This window comes from Doryrhamphus excisus, chromosome 15 (genome assembly GCF_030265055.1).
Source record: "Doryrhamphus excisus isolate RoL2022-K1 chromosome 15, RoL_Dexc_1.0, whole genome shotgun sequence".
Lineage (NCBI taxonomy): Eukaryota > Metazoa > Chordata > Actinopteri > Syngnathiformes > Syngnathidae > Doryrhamphus > Doryrhamphus excisus.
In genome coordinates this window covers 3,273,856-3,292,500 of record NC_080480.1, presented here as the reverse complement: position 1 = coordinate 3,292,500, position 18,645 = coordinate 3,273,856, and the positions used below count along the sequence as shown (strand labels likewise).

The following is an 18,645-nucleotide window of genomic DNA, read 5'->3' as shown; positions in this document are numbered from 1 at the left end:
GTTAGGTCGCGACAACACTATTACCTAACCGCAGAACATCCGCTGGAAAAATATAATGAACCGTCATTATCGTCAACGTGGCTTAGCGGCCATCTTTATCTCTGCGCTGTTGCTCGGGCCTGCGTTTCCCTTTACCATTCTCTACTTCGTGCACCACTGGTGCGTCTAATAACATTTCCGAGCTTCAACAGGCACACACTAGAAAGCGGAACCCCCATAGTTTTAAGATTGAGACACATTCAAAACCAATTGCATATCTAAGAAGCATATTTCATGTATTTTTTTGCCTCCATTAAGCATTTTCAAGCATAAAAATGACTAAATACAAATAAATAATACAAATAAAAGTCATTTCGAATTTTCAATTAATTAATAAAAAATAATTTAATAAAAATAATTAACAATAATTGCATTTTGGTGGTTGACTATGGCTTACAAATATTAAAAGTTAAGTTTAATGTAGTATTGTGGTCACGATGCATCAGCAATACCCTTCATCCGGCTTATTTCCGCTATTTATTCCTCAGTTCCTGTTTACATGCTCTTATTTTGTAGCTAGTTCCTGTTTTGCGCTGTGCTTTGTTCCGTTTGCTTTACATTCATAGTTCCACGCACCTGTCTCTAATTTTCCCTTACCTGAAATCGGGTTTCTCTGAATCCTGTGGTTGAGCTACGACTCCAAAAAATGCCAAGACGTGACAGTTCCCTTATTGGTTCGTGTGGAAATGGTAGGTTTTTGTATTCTTTGTACTTCTAAGTAAGTAAATTGAATAAGCTAACGAGTTAGCTTGGTAGCTTGCTATGCTAGCACCACCGGCCGTCTCTTTTTGTCCCTGCAGTGTTTCCGTAGCCTGAACAATATGACGTAAACAAATAATTTGAGTGTTATTTTTATGTCTACACGGTTCTAATAATGTTAAAACCCGTTTTTATGAACGCCATAATCAGGTTTTGTGTACTTTAACAATGAAAATATTCAATTTATTGACATTGACTCGTATGTTGTGGTGATAAACGAGGGATGACTGTACGTCAGTACTGAAATGACACACTAAAATAAATTCAAAACAAAAGTACCTAAAATGGATGCTCTTATTTTGTAGCTGTTTCCTGTTTTGCCCTGTGCTTTGGTCCGTTTCCGTTACAGTCATAGTTACACGCACCTGTGTCTAATTTTCGGTCTCTCTGCATCCTGTGGTCGAGCTACAACTCCAACTAATCGGTTTGTGTGGAAATGGTAAGTTTTTATATTCTTTGAACTTCTTCCACGCTATGTTGGAAACTCTAGTAAGTAAATTGGAGAGGCTAACGAGTTAGCTTGGTAGCTTGCTATGCTAGCACCACCGGCCGTCTCTTTTCGTCCCTGCAGTGTTTCCGTAGCCTGAAAAATATGACGTAAACAAAGAATTTGAGTGTTATTTTTGTGTCTACATGGTTGTAATAATGTTAAAACCCATTTTTATAAACGTCATAATTAGGTTTTGTGTACTTTAACGATGAAAATATTCAATTTATTGACATTGACTTGTATGTTGTGGTGATAAACGAGGATAAATGACTGTACTTCAGTACTGAGACACTGAATAAATTCAAAACAAAAACACAAAATACATAAAATTGAACTGTTTTTTTTTTACAAAAAAAATACAAAAAATACATAATGAAGCACTTTTTTCCATTTAATATTTCCAATATTCCAATATATTATATTGGACGTATTTGGTGTGACAAAAACCCTCCTTATCCCAAAATATTTGTGAATATATTATATTAAAATTATTAATTTTCTTCTCTGATGCTTTCTTGTTTCCAAATCTCCAAATAAACAACACCAGAATGGTATCGGAGACCCACAAGATCCATCTGGTCTATGAAGCCCCCTGATGTCAAGCAGGAAACGAGAGGCGTTTGCAACAGGACAAGCAACCATGTGACTCCACACGCTCCCTACACCTTGCGGTCTTTTATTTTCCTGTTGTTGTGTACCACGGCGGACGGGGACATGGTGTACACCTACGAGTGACGGTACGCAAACACATACACACACTCTCCTGAAGCACCCTCCTCTTCCCGGGAACAATAGCCTGCTGCTGCTGACTGGAAACTCAGGAATGTGGGGTGAAAAAGGATGGAATGCTTAAAAAAAAAAAAAAAGCCCCTCATCAAATAAAAAAAGTTCCTTCCCTTCTAATATAATAGGCAAGGTCAAACGCGCCTTATTGTGCATGTGGTGTCAAACCACTACTCAACCTGACAGGAAGTGGTCTGGAAACACAGGAAGTTCAACATGCTGGGATATTTACTTGGAAATGTCATATATAGTAATCTAAAATGGCCACTAGGTGTCAGTAATGTTACTATAATATTCAGTGCATTCATTTTATTGCATGGTTGAATTATCAGGCAGAATAATAATCCCAAATTACACCATCACTTCCTGTCCGCCCCCCACAAGCATATTTACAGCAACACACACAAGCATCAGTGTTATTGATGTCTTAAATGTCTTTTATTTTGACCATATTGGCTAATATGAGTGGAAATATATGACTATAGGGGTGTTATTTTATGTCTGAAGGACTCTAATGTATTAGAATAGTTCTAAACAGGTTTTCTATGCTGTAACTTTTTTTGTTTGAATGGAGTCGATTTTTAGTAGCTTGTAAATAATATCCATGGTCCCTTTTTAGAAGATGTGAGGCCTTTAGTGGGTTCTTCACCTGGACACTGGATACACTGTGCATGTTTTCACACGGCGGACTGGTGCTGTTTCACACATCCGTTTGAGTATAATAATAATGATGTCGACAAGATATTTTATCTTCAGTCAGCGCCAGGTTTGGACAGTTTGACAACAAGCCCCCATAACACACACCTTAGTGCAAACATGGAAATTGGCAAACATACATATTTTTTTTTTTTACTCCCACCCCAATGCAGTAGACGCAAGTTGGAAAAAAACAACTTTAAATACCATTTTTACCTTAATGATGTGGAATTTTCTGCCATTTTTGGATGCTTCTGGGACAGAGAAGAGACATAGGGGGGTCACAGCTGCATGGTACCCCCTTTACCACTTGTTGAAAATCAACACCTTGAAAAAGTAGCATTTTTTTTGCCTTCTGTGTGCCCTGCTGGGACTCCCAATGAGGGGGGGGGGGCTTGAAATAAAATAAAAAAATATCAAAACTAAATAACAATAAATTGGCTTTTAAATTGGCATTGGCTTTAACAATACATTAAGATGTACATTATAGTAGACTAGCAGTGTAAACCGGTACAATTCCGCCACCTCGTGGACACTTTAAACATTGCTGAACTTGTAAGTTTATATCCTTAACCGCTAGATGGCGGCATTTGATCGTTAAATGAAGACCAAGTCTTTTATATAGTGTTTTGGTAAAAGTGGTCATGGAAAATCCTTTTTATTAACTTGTATTAAAATATGTATGTATTTATATTTTACTAAGGAGAAGATGACAATTTTTATGTAATATATTTAAAGTCAGGACGTCTCCCTGGGGTGGTGTTCAGGGCACCCAGGACATGTTGTAGAGATTATGGTGCTGGGAAGAGGGTAGTCCGAGCTTCCCTGCCTGGGCTCCTATCCCTAGATTTTTTTTAATGTATGTCCCAAAGTGCATGGATGCCGGCTGCCATTTTTGTTTGCATTAAGGTCACAATGACAGAAATGTTGCGCTATAAATCTGCATACTACTCATGTTATCATATATTATACTTTAATTGCCATAGGCAAATATGACTCTCAATTCATAGGACACTGTATATGTATATAGTAGACCGGTCTTATTAAATGCAGCTCTTGTACACCAATAGTTGGCATTAGGCGGAGGCTGACATCAGCAGCGGCCATTAAAGGCGGCTCTCTCTTTTGGCTTAAGCTCTCTTTTGAAGTGTGACTTTAAAAAGATTGGCGCGCGCTCATCTCCATACCGTGCGTGTCCGCGCGCTTATCTAGTTCTCACACACGCCTTTCACCTCGTTGCGGCCTGCAGTCCAGTCCACCACCTTCGAGCAAAAAAAACTTGCATGACCTAATGGCATTCAAGGCAGGAGCTGTAATAAATGATACACGGCTTTGCAGGTGTTGTAATGCACTTTGGGTTGGCTTTGGATTTACAGGATTGTGTTTATTATTATGACTGGAGTTTGCAAGATGTATTGATTTTTAGTTTTTTGCCGTGAGAGAGTAAACAGAGTCTTGGCTGAGCGTAAAACTCAAAATACGCTCGGACTAATTTGTTATTTAGGGAGGAGTAGATGTTGTGGGACTGTCTTGATTGACATGTCTCTTCAACATTGCGTGGAAGTCTGGATCAGTATACGTCTAGATTGGCAGACCGGGGTTGTGGTCCCACTTTTCAGGGAGGTAAACCGGAGTGTGATGCAACAGTAGTAAAGGAGTTTTCCCAGCTGGTCCACATGTTTGATTTGACCGTGTCCCTCCAGGATTGGCTACATGCTACTACAGTGGTATGAAAAAGTATCTGAACCTTTTGGAAAAATCACACAGATGAAAAAAACAGTGTCTGCTTTAACTAAAACCGCCCAAACATTTATAGGTTTTCATATGTTAATGAGGATAGCATGCCAACAATGACAGAAGGGGGCAGAGGGTTCAGTTATTTATTCCAGCACCCCTCGTGAGGATAAGCAGTAGAAAATGAATGAATGAATGTCTACTATATTGGCTGATAGGAGTGTAAAGCTGACTATAGGGGTGTTATGTCATGTCTAGAGGTCTTTAATAAAGTTAAAACCGTATTTATAAGGTTGTAAACGGGTTTTGTACGCTCAAACTATGAAAATATTTAATAAAGGAATCCTAATTCTAGAACCAATTAACCGCCATAAATGAGGGATCAGTGCCCCGCCTCTCGCCCCGAAGACAGCTGGGATAGGCTCCAGCACCCCCCATGACCCTCGTGAAGATAAGCAGTAGAAAATGAATGAATGAATGTCTACTATATTGGCTGATAGGACTGTAAAGATGACTATAGGGGTGTTAAGTCATGTCTAGAGGTCTTTAATAAAGCTAAAACCGTATTTATAAGGTTGTAAATGGGTTTTGTACGCTCCAACTATGAAAATATTTAATATTTAATAAAGGAATCCAAATTCTGGAACCAATTAACCGCCATAAATGAGGGATCAGTGCCCCGCCTCTCGCTCCGAAGACAGCTGGGATAGGCTCCAGCACCCCCCATGACCCTCGTGAGGATAAGCGGTAGAAAATGAATGAATGAATGTCTACTATATTGGCTGATAGGAGTGTAAAGATGACTATAGGGGTGTTATGTCATGTCTAGAGGTCTTTAATAAAGCTAAAACCGTATTTATAAGGTTGTAAATGGGTTTTGTACGCTCCAACTATGAAAATATTTAATATTTAATAAAGGAATCCAAATTCTGGAACCAATTAACCGCCATAAATGAGGGATCAGTGCCCCGCCTCTCGCTCCGAAGACAGCTGGGATAGGCTCCAGCACCCCCCATGACCCTCGTGAGGATAAGCGGTAGAAAATGAATGAATGAATGTCTACTATATTGGCTGATAGGAGTGTAAAGATGACTATAGGGGTGTTATGTCATGTCTAGAGGTCTTTAATAAAGTTAAAACCATATTTATAAGGTTGTAAACAGGTTTTGTACGCTCTAACTATGAAAATGTTTAATATTTAATAAAGGAATCCTAATTCTGGAACCAATTAACCGCCATAAATGAGCCCCGCCTCTTGCCCCGAAGACAGCTGGGATAGGCTCCAGCACCCCACATGACCCTCGTGAAGATAAGCAGTAGAAAATGAATGAATGAATAAATGTCTACTATATTGGCTGATAGGAGTGTAAAGCTGACTATAGGGGTGTTATGTCATGTCTAGAGGTCTTTAATCATGTTAAAACCGTATTTATATGTTTGTAAACTGGTTTTCTATGCTCCAACTATGAAAATATTTTATAATAAAGGAATCCTAATTTTCTGGAACCAATTAACCGCCGTAAATGAGGGATCGGTGCCCCGCCAAATAAAACCGCCCAAACATTTATAGGTTTTCATATGTTAATGAGGATAGCATGCAAACAATGACAGAAAAGGGGGCAGAGGGTTCAGTTATTTATTCCTCCCTGTTCTGTCATTGTTTGCATGCTATCCTCATTAAAAATATGCAAACCTATAAATGTTTGGGCGGTTTTAGTTAAAGCAGACACTGTTTTGACAAAAGATCAGATCACATTTGAAATGTGAGAAATTCCAAAAGGTTCAAATACTTTTTCATACCACTGTATGTGCCATTCGGACCTTGTCCAACCAGAGTAGGACCCCGGTTCGCATTACCAGCTGTAAGTCGAGCCTAACTTTTGTGGACAGAATTTCTAGGTGTCGAGGGTGGCCGATTTGGGGACGACAACGTCTCTTCTATTTGCAGACGTTGTGGTCCTGATGACCTTTAGCGTTTACTGGGGCGGTTTGTAGCTGAGTGGGAAGCTTCTGCACTCTGTACTTCCAAATCCGAGGCCGTGGTTCTCAGTCGGACAATCAGTTTTCCCCTAGGCGGAGGAGCGGTGAAGAACTGAGCTCAATTTACCACTTGATCAATGTTACCACCATAACCTATGGACACGAGCTTTGGGTCTCGACCAAAACAACAAGATCGCGGACACAAGGACCTGAAAACTTGGTCGTAGATCCGCTGCTCTGGATGCTGCCTGGACCCCTTCCTGGTTAGTTGTTCCCCGGACAGACCTTCATCACTTTGGAGGGATTACCATATGACCACCTTGGTGTCCTCTCAGTGGAACTGGAAGAAGACAACGCAGACCAGGAACTCCTGGCTTCCCAACTGAAACTACTGCCCCAACGACTAGGACCTGGATAAGTACAGTAAACCTTGGATATATCGGACTCGGATATATCGGAAATTCGCTCACAACGGACAGATAAAAAAAAGAACCGATTTTTCTGTAATGCATTTCCAATAAAAATTCATTGCATATATCGGATTTTTTTTATAACTGATTTCGCCTATTTCGGACAAAATCTCCAGTCCCGTTCCAATGCATTTCCATTAAATTTCCCTCGCTTATATCGGATGGTCGCATCGTGGCGCTCCGATTCGCCGAATCGTGACAGGCCGCTATACGACGTCATTTGCAGCGTTTGCAGCGTTGCCTGCGCGTCCAGGTACATTGGAAACATAGTCAAGGAAGTGCCTTTTTATAACGGATAAAATCCGATTTACGCATATACCGGATATAAATCCGATATATGCGTAAAACGGACATTTTCCGGTATACGCATATAACGTATTTCGCTTATATCGGACAAAACCAGTGGGAACAATTGAATCCGATATATCCGAGGTTTACTGTAGGAGAAAATAGAATGGGAGTCGTAGTAGCGACCATTGATATATTCCCTGAATGAAAATCCCTGCCTGATAGCAAACCCCAAATGATTCATTAAAGGCAAATGAGAGCTGGAACTTTTCTTACTGTTCACTTGGGAAATCACAGATGAGGTCAAAGCAATGAATATATATATATCATTACGTATCAAGCATATGTGCAGGAAACATCACACGCTAAGCTGCCGCTGTCATGGAATTAGAACAATGTATGTTTGGACCTGAATGCAACATTAATTACAACATCATTACTGAATTTGTGTGTATATATATATATATATATATATATCCAATCAAGTCAAATCAATCAATTATGTATTTAATAAAGGCTCCAGCATGCCCCCGTTGCCCGAGTAAGGATAAGCAGCATAGAGGATGGATGGATTTAATGTGTATTATTTCATTTTATTTATTTTTTTAATAAATTAACTGTAACTAGTACATGTGACTTGGAATTTTTTAATGTGTTTTTATTAGTGTAAAAATTAAATAAATCATTTAATTTTAGATTTTTATATAAACACAAAAAGTTGTGCACATGTGCATAAAAAAATAGTGATTTTAGAGGGAAATTTCTGTTTTGCGTTAACTTTGACACACACACACACACACACACACACACACACACACACGTACAGTCATCGCCTGTTCCGGGTTCCTAGAATTCCTAGAAAAATAAAATTCCATAGAAAACCTGTTTACAAGCGTCTAAATATTTGTTTTATTAGAGCTCTGTAGACATGAAATAACACCCCTATAGCCACCCTTCATCTTATATTACCTAATATATAGGTGACTTACATGCAACCACTATCCTGTGCGGACACTGCAACTTGCTCTGTGTGTCTTTATGATCGTCATTAATAGAAATAAATAAATAGAAATTAAAATTAATAAAATAATAATTATGAATAAATTAATAAATAGAAATTTCTGTTTTGCCTTAACTTTGACGCAATAGAAATAGAAATTACTAAAATAATAATTATTAATAAAATTAATAAGTAGAAATTTCTGTTTTGCGTTAACTTTGACGCAATACAAATAGAAATAAATAAATAGAAATTAAAATTAATAAAATAATAATTATTAATAAACTTAATAAATAGAAATTTCTGTTTTGCGTTAACTTTGACACACACACGTACAGTCATCGCCTGTTCCGGATACTAAAATTCCTCCTTTTATAAATTTAAATACTTATGTATGTTTATTAGAGCTCTGTAGACATGAAATAACACCCCTATAGCCACCTTTACTCTCCTATTACCTAATATATAGGTGACTTACTTACAACTGCTAACCTGTACGGACACTGCAACTTGCTCCGTGTGTCTTTTTTTATTATCTTTTATTAATAGAAATAAATGGACGGGTATGAAGAAATTAATTGCCTAGAATGTGTACGACCTTTAAACCCAGGGACCACTAAACTTGTCGTGTGCTTGTTTTTTTTTTTTTTTCCCTTGTGTCCCAAAAGAGGGAGATGAAATAGTAATTGATTTATCAGTTTAGTGCATTGGGAAACCCAGTGTGTGTGTGTGTGTGTGTGTGTGTGTGTGTGTGTTATTGTTTTACACCCCTTGCGGCCATTCTGTCTCGCAGACAGCTGTTTGGTGACCTGGTAACACCCACACTCTCACAGCCTCGGCATAATATAAACACACACACATTTATGGACACTATGGACAGCTCCCAAGCATTGACACACACACACTGGTGGACATTGAGGGACCCTTAGTGTGGTGCAATCCAGTTTTTACAAGCTAATCAGCTTATAAAAGTGGTCATAATGTGGTTGACATAAAACATTAGTAGTAGTAGTAGTAGTAGTAAATATCCCAACATGGATTCCCATTGACTTTGTATACACACTGTATTTTATATGTATTTATACTGCAATTATATTCATACAAGTGTGGAAAAATTAGCCACTTGACTATTATTATTTCACCCGCTAGCTACATGCTACGACCGTGTGTGTGTGTGTTTTTTTATCGGCTATTTTAATAATCCATTTGCGATTGACTGACTGTACGCCGGCGGACCACTTATATTAAGATTATATGACCTTTTTTTTTTTTTATGGCACCTTCAACTGCGAACCTGTTTGCACGGGCGAGGCTTTAATATTAGCACGCTGACACGCTATAATGTGTTTTGTGATCCTCCGTAATGAGCTCCCAGCGACCGGGTTGAACCGTGAGGTAATTTTAATGTCAGAATGCCTCTGTGACATTTTCAACACGGTGACGCTTTCACGTGTGCTTTTGTGTTTTTTTTTTTTTTTGGTTTGTGCGGTGAAAGTAACGACATGCGAAAATGCATCAGGTGCTGTTTGATATTTTTTTTTACACTTTGTTTTAGATTTACTCTATTAGCTTTTAGGGCATTTTCAGTCTTCTCATAGAAGGCCTTTTTGACACCCACACACTCACATAGCACAATCAGAGTTGAATTAACAGTATTGTATTATATTAACCGTTTAAGTGTCATGGCGTTGGTTTCCATGGCACGATGCTAAGTTTAGGGTGCAGTGATGAAGTGTTCCCGGAGCACTAGAAAATTGTCCCGTGGAGAGACAAATCACACGTCTTTATCTGACAACTTGATGGACATGTCTGGGTCTCCGAAGAAATTGACCAAACCGACTGCACTTTGCCAGCCATTTGCAGGAAGAGGATGTACACACGGTCATTAGCGTTGTGGAAGCGGACCCCTATTATGTTTTTTTAAGAAGATGCATTACTGGATGCTTTGGGCAATTTCATGCTGCTGATTTTGTTAGGTCTTGTTAGAACTACAAAATCCCTGTCGGTAGGCCGATGCTATACTTTCGCACCAATAAGCGGCTCGTGGGCCACATGCAGCCTGTCAAACATCCACCAAATACAGTCGTCCCTCATTTATTGCGGTTAATCAGCTCCAGATCCACCCACTATAGGTGAATTTTCCCAGCGTATATTCATAGTTGGCTGCACGGTGGTCGAGTGGTTAGCGGGTAGACCTCACAGCTAGGAGAGTTCGAGGGTTCAATCCCACCCTCGGCCATCTCTGTCCCCCCTCAGCCCCCTGTGACCCTTGTGAGGATAAGCGCTAGAAAATGAATGAATGAATAAATGAACCTTCTAAATGTGTTTTTTTAACGTTATTAGAGCTCTCCAGACATGAAGTAGCACCCCTATAGTCACTTATACACTCCCTATAATTCATTATTTATGACATTACACAACTCTTTTGCTGGAGACCCGAGTTCAATTCCACCCTCGGCCATCTCTGTGTGGAGTTTGCATGTTCTCCGGGTACTCCGGTTTCCTCCCACATTCCAAAAACATGCTAGGTTAATTAGCGGACTCCAAATTGTCCATAGGTATGAATGTGAGTGTGAATGGTTGTTTGTCTATATGTGCCCTGTGATTGGCTGGCCACCAGTCCAGGGTGTACCCCGCCTCTCTCCCCGAAGACAGCTGGGATAGGCTCCAGCAGCCCCCGTGACCCTTGTGAGGATAAGCGCTAGAAAATGAATGAATGAATGAATGAATGAACCTTCTAAATGGGTTTTTTAACATTAGAGCTCTCTAGACATGAAGTAGCACCCCTATAGTCACTTATACACTCCTATAATTCATTATTTATGACATTACACAACTCTTTTGCTGGAGACCAGAGTTCAATTCCACTCTAGGCCATCTCTGTGTGGTGTTTGCATGTTCTTCCCGTGCATGCGTGGGTTTTCTCCGGGTACTCCGGTTTCCTCCCACATTCCAAAAACACGCTAGGTTAATTAGCGGACTCCAAATTGTCCATAGGTATGAATGTGAGTGTGAATGGTTGTTTGTCTTTATGTGCCCTGTGATTGGCTGGCCACCAGTCCAGGGTGTACCCCGCCTCTCGCCGCGAAGACAGCTGGGATAGGCTCCAGCAGCCCCCGTAACCCTCATGAGGATAAGCGGTAGTGAATGAATGAATGAATATTCAAAACGAAAGTTTGAAGGCTATCCATTATTAACATTTCTTAAAGGGGAGACCTATTATGCTCCTATAGAGCAGCTACACACAATAACACACAATAATAAGCTTTCGAGATCTTCCAGATTCTGCACCCCTTTCTGCAGTGTTTCCATGGACTTCCTGCTTCCGACCCACATGATCTATTTAATTTACTCCACCCCCGGGCCTCCTCTAGGTGCTGGAGCCTACCCCACCTGTCTTCTGGGCAAGAGGCGGGGTCCACCCTGGACTGGTGGCCAGCCAATCACAGGGCACATATAGACAAACAACCATTCACACTCACATTCATACCTATGGATAATTTGGAGTCGCTAATTAACCTAGCATGTTTTTGGAATGGGGGAGGAAACTCCACACAGAGATGGCCGAGAATGGAATCGAACTGGGTCCCCAAACATCTCATAAAAATAATATTCGATAAAAAGTAGATATTACTATTTTAGTCTATCCTGATTGTTTTCCTCTCTTTTCTCCCACAGTGGATTATTATTACACGCTACTGCACATGTGCAGAATGATTCAGGAAGACGCTAAACATGTTTGGAGAAATACGAAGCAGAATCGCCGTCTCGAAGTGAAGCTTGAGAGTGACTCTTTTCATCACAAAGACGTGAGTATTTAAACGGTAAAATGTACTCAATAATCCCCCCCGCGGGGAGGATTTTAAGGACGCCCCCCCGATCCCGTACCTCAATGGAACATGAGTGAAATGACACTGTCGACCTGAGCTGCTTGGTCGTTGTTTGTTCAGTCAGGTGTGAATTGGTGCCGTATATCCATTAACTTTATCTAGCAGCTCCCTCTGGTAGAAGTGAAAACCTATTTTATTCTTGGAGGCTCTCCGTCAGAGCTTATAGCTGTTCCTTTTTGTTCCTGGAAAACCAATACGTGGTCATGTTGAGTAACCGCAGAGTAAAAATGTCCATATGGAGTAAGAACGTGTGAACCGATGTTTGTTTTGTGATTGACAGGTGACCGGTCCAGGGTGGACTCCGCCTTTCGCCCATGCAGAGTCCAGCTCACCCGAGATCCCGAAGAGGATAAGCGGCAAGTGGACTCATGGTAATGGTAATGGTTTTATTTCATTTGAACATACGTACATCAGATTACAATTGAGTGCCATCCCATAATCAGTTCCCAGTTCCACATGTCCAAAAGGAGTAGGAAGAAGCAAAGCTTATTCAATCCTACCCCTCCATCTGGTACTTTTACAATCAGTAACTGTTACATTTGTTCACTTCCTGCTTTCATAATATAATTTTGATTTATTTTAATTGTATTTAATTTTTTTCAACTTAATTTTTAAATTGTATTTAATTTATTTAACTTAATTTTTTTAAATTATAATTTATTTATTTTTGTTACGTACCAAAGTACGAGTGATATGACCATACAATGACATAATGGGTACCATAGTAACTGTCAATATAGTGACTAAAAAACAAAAACTAAAAAACGAAAAAAATAAATGCTGATATTTTGCATTTTTCCTCAAAAGATTACAACTGTTTTTTCTCTTCATCTCCTAATATTAAAAAAATAATCTCTTTAATTGTATTCCAACATACAAAGGGCCAATAAATTAGCCTCGGGCCACACTTTGGACATCCCTGCCATATAGTGTATATACAACATTTCAACCATATGAGGCCATACGAGGATAACTGTGTCCAATCCCTATAGGTGATGATCGAGTACATAAATTCAAGTACATTTTTTTTGTTGTCACGTACCGAAGTACGAGGTGATATGAGCATCCAATGACATAATGTGTACCATAATAAGTGTCAATATAGTGATATATATAGCACATCATGACTGGTTCAAGACTCTTCATCCTTGTATTTAGCAAACATCAACTGCTTGTATTGTTTCTTCAATTGGCTTTGAGTTCCTTACTCGATCCGTTCCACAGTTTGATTCCACATACCAACCATCATTGGGTGGAGATGGTGGAGTTGACTTTCATCAAGCATTGATCCTTTTTTTTTTTTTTTTCTTTGCACCATTGCTCGCTGCACCATTCATCAAGCGCTGCTGTTTTTCCACTTTTTCCAGGTGGGTTGACTCCACGCCGATTCCCCAAAGACACGTTATAGGAGTAAAGCAGTCTCTTTCCTTCAACAAGATTGAGAGGGAAGGATGGAGGGGGGGGGGGATGAGGAGGAGAAGATTGTGTAAACGCCGTGTGATTTATCCCAACTCCTCTTCTCCTCCTCCTCGTGATGGAGCTTTAGCGCAGCGAGGAGAGACCCACCAAGAGTCCGTGCGTCCGTCCATTCTTCTTTTCCTGCCTTCGTTCCAGCTGCCACCGTCTCTGCAGAGCGCGCGCATCACGGAGGAATAGACACACGCACATTCAGCGCACACACTCAGTGCACAAACGTGCACGAGAAAGAGAGCGAGAGAGAGAGAGAGAGAGAGAGTGAGTGGGTCACATGCACTCTCTGCAGGATCTCGCTACCGGTCCATGAATGCGCGCGTCCATCCCGCCTCGTCCTTCTCCTAGCAGCCCCGGGACGGCGATGACGGGATACCGAGCGCCGTGATCTCACAGAGGCGGCTCGAGCTCCCACCCCCCCGCCCCCCCCCCCCCCCCAACCATGCGCGGCGGGGCCGGCGGAGATCGCAGTGCAGAATCAGCCGCAGGCGCACGCACAACGAAGACTGGATTACTATACAACATTGATGTTCTTTGCAGCCGCGCCGTCGCAAAGTGACACCAACGTGGGATTCCAACTCAGTTTTTTTTTTTTTTTTTTTTTTTTTTGGGGGGGGGGGAGAGAGAGGGGGAAACACGGTGGAAAATTATCGCTGGTTTGTTTCTTCTCCTGCTGTGCAGTGTTTGAGAGTGAGCACCATCGGAGGCTGAATGGTTTCTCGGAGGGAAGAGGGGACTGTTGCAATGTCATCTCACGCCACTCTTTTGGAGCTCCGTGGAAGGGAGATGCTGTAAGTACATTTTTTTTTTTTTTACCCCTCACTATTGTTCATGGTGGGGGGGGGGGGATCCCACACCTATTTTTACCCCTCTTTTGCTGATGCTTTCTGCGGGTTCCCCACAGGCGTCCCCTGAACCAAAGTGCGGCACCCATGAAACACAAGAAACCGCATCTTACTCATAATAATAATAATAATAATAATAATAATAATAATAATAATAATAATAACAATAAAACCAAGCATGTTATCCCCTGCATGTTTTTTTATCCGCTCTAATTAGCTTCTAATTCATCATCTTGGCGCAGTGAGCGCAGACTGCTTTGAGGCGCATCAGCGTGTAGGTGTACCCCCTTTTTTTTTTTTTGTCTACAAAACTGAAAACATGACACAGTTAAGCAGACTCACCCCCCCTCTTACACATAATGTATCCAATTCCTTAAAATATGTTCAATTTCAGCAGTTACAATATTACTCCTGGTACAACTTTTACTTTGGATCCATCCGGTACCAGACGCGTCGTCAGGATATATATTTTTTTTTGCTTAGTTTGAACTAAAATAAATTTTTTTGGTCAAAGCCCCAATTGGAACGTGATGTAACGGTGGCTTTGGGCTTGGTTTAAAAAAAAAAAAAAAAAAAAAAAAAGCGTCTTCAGAAAAAGAGTTGGCCGCGGGAGTCAAGTGCTACTCCCCCTCTTCACCGGTAGGGGTCGCGCTTGTATTGTCTTGTCTTCATTGAACCGGAGTGAACCTCCCTCCCTCCTCTCCTCTCCCCTGTTCTCAGGCGCCAGTCACGTTGTCGAAGCGCAGTTCTCTCCTCTTCTCCTCCTCCTCCTCCTCCTCCTCCCCACTCTGTAAAGGCGTCAGCTGCAGCCCAATGGAGGGGCCAATCCATATTTCTTTGACAGAAAAAGGAAATAAAGTATTAACCCACCTCCCCCCTCCATTTAGATTGAGGCCAACTCCAAAGCCTCTTTAGCTGCCGGTTTTGCTGCTTACCTGTGAGCTTGAAAGGAATATGTCATGGAATGTCATCAAATCTTTATTTTCATATATCCCGCGGATAATATTACAAAATATTACTTTCATGTAAAGCAAAATTCCAAGCCGAAAGAAACAACAGTTTAGCTTCCATGGTCATCAGTGTTATTGTTAAAAGCCGACTCAGAGCCTCCTGGCCCTCAGACGGCACTTTTAGAGAAACAATTGCTTTGCTTTTTTCTTTTGGCAAAGGAGCACTGCAATCCCGTTTATTGCCCACTACCACAAAATGAGTCCGTATAGACGCCAACAAAACACCTTATGGAGGTTAAAATGCAAAACGGCAGAGTAGCTATGCAATCGCTAAACACACACAAGAGCGGAAAGCGGTTGATGTCACCATTGCATCATGATGATACTTCTATTAATATGCATAATATTAATGCATCATTGTCGAAAGCTAAGAGGCATAAATACTTCAAAGTCTGACTGATGTGCTGAATAGACCAGGGGTGTCCAAACTGTGCCACGTCGGTGTTTCCGAAAACAACACATGCAGACATGCTAAGACGTGCTTTGCGATATCTGTAGAAAAGTCTATTATCAGTATGTTTATTATTTTTTTCATGTTCAAATTATTTCAATTTATTCTTAAATAATCTTTGTAAATTTTCTTCTCCTGATATTATTAGACTTCTAATAATATTATGAGTTTAATTTAATTTTTTCCCCTTAATATTTTGACTTTATTCCTCTAAAATTACAACTTTAAGCTTTAAGGCTGGCCCTTTAAGGCTGGCCCTTTAAGGCTGGCCCTTTAAGGCTGGCCCTTTAAGGCTGGCGCTTTAAGGCTGGCGCTTTAAGGCTGGCCCTTTAAGGCTGGCCCTTTAAGGCTGGCGCTTTAAGGCTGGCGCTTTAAGGCTGGCCCTTTAAGGCTGGCCCTTTAAGGCTGGCCCTTTAAGGCTGGCCCTTTAAGGCTGGCCCTTTAAGGCTGGCCCTTTAAGGCTGGCCCTTTAAGGCTGGCCCTTTAAGGCTCTATTTCTGCTTTTTTATTTTCCAATTTTTTCAAAATGTCATCTTGTCAAATATTATTCTCGTTATTATTTCTTTATTCCCGTTATATTTTGACTATGCTACTAAAATAGAATATTTTCTAAATTTTTCTCTCAAATTTTTGCTATTATTTTAGTTTTTTATTAATTATATTTATATAATGGCCCCCCGGGCCGCACTTTGGACACCCCTGAGTAAACCTCAAAGTCCAACAACACGTATGTTGGGTTAATTGATGACCCTGACCGGCTGGGTACACGCTCCAGGCCTTTCCCACCCGGCAAAGGCTGCACGTTAAGTACAAAATCATGCAACACACAGCTGCTCAAACGTTGGCTTTTAATGAAAATTTCAGCTCGCAATTAAAACAGTGAGGTGCTAAGTGACTGATTCAGCTGGAAAGGGTATACAGACGACTGCGCTCATTATTCCTGTGGTCCACAAATGCCACATTGTGTTAATTGTGTTAAACTAATAAGTTTTTAGTGGCTAATTAATCACTTGAAAACACCAACCGAAAACCATTTAGGAGGCAGTAACAACAGCTTCCTTTCAGCCATTTTTAATTGAACTACAGTCTCAAAACGGCCGGATTGAAGTTTCTTCTGAAACTTGTCAGACCACATTTGATGATGGAACATTGGAGTATTCACAAAAAACCGCTGTTGCAAAGTTTGATGTTCTACTGATTCAATGTCAATGGAGAATTCCATTCAGCAACTCAGCATTTAACCTAATGTCACTAAACTGTACAGTCCCTCGTTTATCACGGTTAATTACTACCAGACCTGAGAGTGATAAGTGAATTTCCATGAAGTAGGATTCCTTATTTATAAATGGAACGCTTTTGTAGTTTGAGCACATAAGACGTGTTTATGACCTAAATATTCTTTATTTAAAAACATTATTAGAGATCTCTAAACATGAAATAGCAACCCTATAGTCACCTTTACACTCCTGTTTTCCAATATAGCGGACATAATAAGACGGAACAGACACTTGAGATACGCGCTAACATAGTAATGATACTTATGTACTTGTACATTTTAATTACAAGCACTAACCTGTGAAAATAGTTAAAGTTGTTTGGTGATGCTAAGTGCTAGATGCCCATACCTATGCCTTTGTATTCGAATGGGTGAATATTTTGATTTTAGCTTATTCAGCCATTGTTATGCGTAAAATTGTAAATTTAGGCCAAAAATTACATCAAATTTTCTTAAATATGCATACTTAAATATGCATAGAGATCTCTAAACATGAAATAGCACCCCTATAGTCACCTTTACACTCCTGTTATCCAATATAGATGATGCTAAGTGCTAGATACCCGTACCTATGCCTTTGTATACGAATGGGTGACGATTTCGATTTTAGTTCATGTCGCCATTGTAAATTTAGGCCAAAAATTACATCAAATTTTCTTAAATATGCATACTTTTTTTTTACTATTAGGTGGCAAGCGACAACTGTATTACAACCGAGCCCCCTTACTGCCTCTCCTTTCCTATCTGCTCTGTGCGACATGCATTTAGCGCCCCCTGAGAAGCCCCATTGGAAGTAATTGTCTGTTACCGCTCAGCCTTCAACATATTGCCTGTTTAGAGATCTCTAAACATAAAATAACACCCCTATAGTCACCTTTACACTCCTGTTATCCAATATAGTAGACATGTTGCCTTCAACATGTTGCCTGTTTAGAGATCTCTAAACATGAAATAGCACCCCTATAGTCACCTTTACACTCCTAATTATCCAATATAGTAGACATGTTGCCTTCAACATGTTGCCTGTTTAGAGATCTCTAAACATAAAATAACACCCCTATAGTCACCTTTACACTCCTAATTATCCAATATAGTAGACATGTTGCCTTCAACATGTTGCCTGTTTAGAGATCTCTAAACATGAAATAGCACCCCTATAGTCACCTTTACACTCCTGTTATCCAATGTAGTAGACATGTTGCCTTCAACATGTTGCCTGTTTAGAGATCTCTAAACATGAAATAACACCCCTATAGTCACATTTATACTGTTATTATCCAATATAGTAGACATAATAAGACATAACAGACAGAGGTTTTGTTTAATTTGATACGCTTAATGCACGCTAACATAGTAATAAGGCTAGTATATGGCTAGTTAGCCTCTTTGAATCGGACCTTTATTGCGATTGGAGCCGGTATAGCGCTCCAACCACATCGAGATCATGTTCAAACCTACTGGAGA

At 40.3% G+C, this 18,645-nt stretch overlaps 1 protein-coding gene across 4 annotated transcripts in view; it reads left to right on the top strand.

Annotated features, from left to right (window-relative positions):
• The first annotated feature begins 577 nt into the window (after positions 1–577).
• grin2aa (glutamate receptor, ionotropic, N-methyl D-aspartate 2A, a) overlaps positions 578–18,645 on the top strand; it is a 178,041-nt gene continuing 159,973 nt past the window's right edge. Inside the window, exons 1-6 of one of the 4 annotated variants that reach the window (XM_058050153.1) lie at positions 631–728; positions 1,204–1,237; positions 1,836–2,025; positions 11,918–12,048; positions 12,410–12,500; positions 13,497–14,390. In XM_058050153.1, the coding sequence (XP_057906136.1) occupies positions 14,127–14,390 (264 nt within the window). In that variant the 5' untranslated portion in view covers positions 631–728; positions 1,204–1,237; positions 1,836–2,025; ... (1 more) ...; positions 12,410–12,500; positions 13,497–14,126. Of the gene's footprint in view, positions 729–1,203; positions 1,238–1,835; positions 2,026–11,917; positions 12,049–12,409; positions 12,507–13,496; positions 14,391–18,645 lie in introns of all 4 variants that reach the window. The other 3 variants (XM_058050154.1, XM_058050152.1, XM_058050151.1) reach the window with 3 other exon arrangements.